The sequence below is a fragment of the Triticum dicoccoides genome, chromosome 6A (genome assembly GCF_002162155.2).
Source record: "Triticum dicoccoides isolate Atlit2015 ecotype Zavitan chromosome 6A, WEW_v2.0, whole genome shotgun sequence".
Lineage (NCBI taxonomy): Eukaryota > Viridiplantae > Streptophyta > Magnoliopsida > Poales > Poaceae > Triticum > Triticum dicoccoides.
Window position 1 is genome coordinate 596,392,411 of NC_041390.1, and position 5,132 is coordinate 596,397,542.

A 5,132-nucleotide genomic window follows, 5' to 3' on the forward strand; every position below is an offset into this window, starting at 1 on the left:
GATGAGAAAGCATGCAGTGGTGAAAGCATTACTCCAAAACCGAAACGGAACAGATGCATGGGCCAAAAGAGTAAGACCAGCTTCAACAATATGACGATGCTTACGTTCGACTGAACCATTCTGCTGATGTGTATGTGGACATGCTAAACGATGAGCTATCCCAAGCGACTGAAAGAAAGAGTTGAGGTTGCGATACTCGCCCCCCCAATCCGACTGGACATGAACAATTTTGTGCTTGAGAAGACGTTCAACATGTTTTTGAAACTGAACAAAAATATTAGACACATCAGATTTGCGTTTAATAAGGTAAAGCCAGGTAAAGCGACTATAAGCATCAACGAAACTGATATAGTAATTATGACCACTGACAGAAGTCTGAGCAGGACCCCATACATCTGAAAACACAAGTTCTAAAGGATGTTTCACCTCACGACTGGACTCCGAAAAAGGAAGTTGATGACTCTTCCCCTGTTGACAAGCATCACACACTGCTACATCTTTATTACTAGACAAACTAGGAAGCTCATGACGACGCAAAATATGACGGACAATAGGTGTGGCCGGGTGACCAAGACGAGCATGCCACTGTGACGGAGAGACCCGAACTCCACTGAAAACGCGAGCGACGCCAGGATGCTCCAGACGGTAGAGGCCCTGGCACTACCGCCCACTAAGAAGAATGTCCCTCGTGCCCCGATCCTTAATAAAAAGATCAAAAGGGTGAAATTCACAAAGCACATTATTATCACGTGTGAGTTTAGGAACTGAAAGAAGATTACGGGTCACAGATGGAACTCGAAGAACATTGCGAAGCTGAAGATTCCTATTGGCATGTCTAGTGAGAAGAGATGCTTGACCAATATGAGAGATGTGCATACCTGCTCCATTGGCGGTGTGGATCTTGTCGGAGCCATGATAGGGTTCACGAGTGTGAAGCTTCCCCATCTCGCTGGTCAGATGCTCTGTCGCCCCAGAGTCCATGTACCAGTGTGGATCGATGGAGTAGGACTGAGTGTGTCCCTGTTGCTTCTACGGCGCGGGACGATCAGCCATGGCGACCTGACGGGCATTGTTGCGTGTATCTTTGCCGTCATTGCCAAGACCAAGGAAGCTTCGCTGGAAGCGCTTATGACACTTGGAGGCCCAGTGCCCATCGCGGCCACAAAGCTGACACACACGTGGACCGCCAGCCCCCAGTAAGGTCGCAGTAGGTGGGGGGGCCGAGGCGGGCGACGGTGGCAGCCCCAAGGGAGACCGGGGTGATGAAGAAGAGCGGCCACCCTTGGTGGCGGCGTTGGCCGAGAGGGAGCCAGTGCCCCTGGTGCGGCGAGTCTCGACCCGTTGCTCAGTGAGAAGGAGCCGAGAGAAAACGTCGTGTGCCAGCATGGGTGTCGAGTTGCCCCGCTCGTTGATGATCTCGACTAAGGCATCATACTCCTCATCAAGACCATTGACAATAAACGAGTTGAACTCGGAGTCGGTGAGGGGCTGTCCAATGGAGGCCAATGTGTCGGCGAGGCCCTTGACCTTGTTGTAGAACTCAGTGGCAGTGGAGTCAAGCTTCTGACACTCTCCAAGCTGACGACGGAGTGCAGAGACACGAGCCTGGGACTGCGCTGCAAAGGTGCGCTCAAGGATGGTCCATGCCTCATGAGACGTCTTCGCAAAGACAACAAGGCCGGCAACTGCCGGTGAGAGCGACCCCTGGATGGAGGAGAGGTTCGCCTGGTCCTGCCCCGTCCAGACGCGATGGGCCGGATTGTAGACCGGACCGTGCACGCTGTCTACCAGTGCGGGTGGGCAGGGAAGCGATCCGTCGATGTAGCCTAGCAGGTAGTGACTCCCCAAGAGCGGGAGAACCTGCGCACGCCAGAAGATGTAGTTGTCGGCGGAGAGCTTGATGGTGATGAGATGACCGAAGTGAAACGGCGGCGGCGAAGACGATCCCATCGAGGAGGCTGCCTGGGGTGCAAACACCATGGAGGCAGCCAGAGGCACCGAAGCCGATGCGGGAGGAGGCGGGACCGCAGCCAGGGCGGGCGCCGCAAAGCTCGCGGCCGGTTCGGACGCCGCAAGGCCCGCGGCCGGGGCGGACGCCGCCAACCCCGCCAGCGGGGCGGTGTGATCCGCTTGCGGCAGGAGCGGCGGGACGACGCCTGCGGAGTCCGCAGCGGACGGCGGCGCCGCGGTGTGGACTACGAGGTCACGCCCAAGCGAGGGCGCCGGCGGCGTGGAGAAGACGGAGCCGATGCTCCTTGTCCCGATCGGAGCCGGAACGGAGACGGCATCGAGCGAGAGGTTGAGCAGAGCCGCAAGAGAGGCCGGGAGGAAGCCCGCAGCAGTGGAACCGGTGGTGGCGGCGCTCGACATGGCGGCGGTGCGATCGGTGGCGCGGCGGCTGCTGCGGCGGCGGTGCGGGTATTAGGGTTTAGAAGCGGAAGCGATCGTAACCTAGCGTGATACCATGTAAGAGAATAAATTTTGGGGAACCAGCGCAACCCTCTAGGGGTGCTTATCTCATTATATATAATGGTTGTGTTACAATACGTACATAAGTACAGAAGTTATACATAGTCTAACATTGTGTTGTTCGTGCGTGTGCGTTCTGTTGTTCGGTATCGGTTGCAACCCATGTACGCGCTCTAGTTGTCGAGGCAAAGCCAGGAGAACTTGCGGTGGCAGGCAACTCTGAACTGCTCGGTGCAGATTGTAAAAGGCTGGAAAGCTTTAGGATGCTACTTACATTCAGTATTCACATCAAACAGGTTACATTACATATACATGAGTGTATATTGCGAAGAGATTAGGAGACGTGGAACAACATGTAAGGAACCGGTCTTGACTTGAACGTTGCATGCAACAAACTCTCTCAACAAGGACCAAGTATAGGCCGTGGTCGCACACACCACGTCAAGCTACTCGATGCCGTGCTACCCCACTAATTGCATGGCCAGGGGAGCACCGATGTGCGGGCACCACCTCATCATCTTGCTCTCCTCTACTCACGACGAGAGCACGGACTCCTCGGCATGAGGCGTACTGCCGACGCGCAGCCCGGGTCCTGGCATGGACTGGAGCAGCGCACGGCACCGGCGATGCGGCACAGACACGTCTGCGTTGATTTCAGGAGAGAGAGCGAGCGAGAGAGAGCGAGAGAGAGAGAGAGAATGGATTGGCACGTGGGGTAACGATGTAAGTGAGGGTAGACTCTGATCCTGGGCGGGATGGAATGTTTCCGGGTGTGCCAAACAGTTTCGGGGTCGGGATCAGACTAGGATCATGAGTACATGTACAAACTTCAGGGATTTTGAGGTGAGGGTTTATTTTGAACGGGCTCTATAACTTTCAAAGTTTAAAATAGACTTCACTCCGTCACGTAACGATACTCACACTTTCAACCGGGCCCCATCATTACCTTATAAAAGCCACAAGCCACCACGTGCTAGCAATTCCACGGAGCTTAGTAACTTAGATTTTCGCGTTGATATTTTCAATGAAAAAGACACCTCCACAATGTATAAACTTTGCTTGGTTACATAAATAACACATCGTATAATATAAATAAGTGATCAAAGTTGTGTATTGAGACATCTAAAACCATAGTTCAAGTAAAAGTGAAACAGAGAGCGTAGTACACCCTAGTAGTAGTAGAAGAAAAATATAAGCATAGCCCTTAGTTATCATCACATCTCGATGTCGTCGAGATCAGGCATGGGAAAACGAAGAACTGCGGCTATCCCCGTGAGCTGCTCGAGCTGATTGCCGGAGACATGCATGGACGAAAAGACGCACACCTTGCCACCGACCTTCTTCACGGACTCGGCCAAATCGACGCACTTGCGCCTAGCAACAACGTCAGGGTTTCGGAACCAAGTGTCCGTCAGCAAGAGGGTCTGGATGGCGAGACGTTCATGCGCGACCTCGACGTGCTTGGGCCCGTAGCAAGCCCTCGCCGAGTCCTTGGCGATCATGGCATAGAACTCCTGCAGCGCCGGCACCTCCAGCGCGGCCCTGGTGTCCTTTATCAGCGACAGGACGCTCGGGGCGGCCAGGACGTCCTTGAGGCTGTGCGGGTAGCCCGAGGGCGCGGGTGCGAGCACGATGCGCGCCTTGTGCTCCGTGATGGCGCGCAGCTCCCCTCGCCGGGCGGCCTCCAGGAGCATGTGGTCGCGGAACTGGTCCTTGGTGAAGCCGGGGCTGGCGATCACCACGCACTGGACGAGGTCGAAGTCGACGTGGTGCACGAAGGCGGCCAGGACGCGCTGGAAGAAGTCCTTGAGGGCGGTGTCGTAGGCGGCGACGGCGCCGGAGCTGGAGCCGTGCTTCCTGGGGATGGGCACCTCCACGCGCGCTCTGGTGGCCGTGACGCTCCTCCCGACGAGGAAGAGGTGGGCGAGGCCTTCCTGCATGAGGAGCACGGCGAGGTCGGCGTTGGCTGCGGTCTCGTCGCAGGACTTGCGGATGGTGTCGAGCGCGGGCCAGTCCCAGGCCTCCTTGCGGAGGACGAAGGGCCTCCGCAGCTCGATCTCCAAGGTATGGTACTGGCCGATCTGGACGTGCTCGTTCTTGGTGAGGTTCTTGCCGCGGACGCGCAGGACGGAGCCGTCCTTGTCGTAGTCCGTGGACTCGACCGCGACCTCTAGCGTCAGCTTGATGCGCTCCGCGTCGCGGCCTCCGGACCTCGTGATCTTCCGGACAGTGACGGCCTCGACGGCGTCGCCGGCGGCGATGAGGTTGTAGGCGTCCCACAGGTCGTCATCCACCTCCGGCAATAGCTTGACGGAGCCGGGCCCGTCGCGGGCGAGGCTTTTTCCGACGAGCTTCATCGTTCAGGATCAAAGTGCGCGGCGGTCTCGTTGTTGTCGAGAGAGACGGGAGACCTGTCTTGACGGTGTCGACGGCGGTGAGCGATGGATGCGAAAGCGGCGACCGGAGCATATACCAATCTGAGCTAGCGGTTGTTTTCGTGAGTTGCGAGCGGAGCGAACGTGTTGGATCAATGGACAGACGGAGGGTGATAGCTATTTATAACGTTGGTTTCGATCAGCGGAGGCCCGATCGACTCCGAGTTCAGATAGAGCAGGGAAGATAGAGTTGGTTTCCCTAACCCTAAGCTAAGCTACATGCGCACG

The 5,132-nt window shown here is 56.4% G+C and overlaps 1 protein-coding gene across 1 annotated transcript; it reads right to left on the reverse strand.

Moving 5' to 3' along the window:
• Window positions 1-3,541: 3,541 nt before the first annotated feature.
• Window positions 3,542-4,826, reverse strand: LOC119314430 (protein PELOTA 1-like). The gene has a single exon (XM_037589143.1). The coding sequence runs from the start codon at window positions 4,824-4,826 to the stop codon at window positions 3,684-3,686; it is 1,143 nt and encodes a 380-aa protein (XP_037445040.1). The 3' UTR covers window positions 3,542-3,683.
• Between the last annotated feature and the right edge of the window lie 306 nt (window positions 4,827-5,132).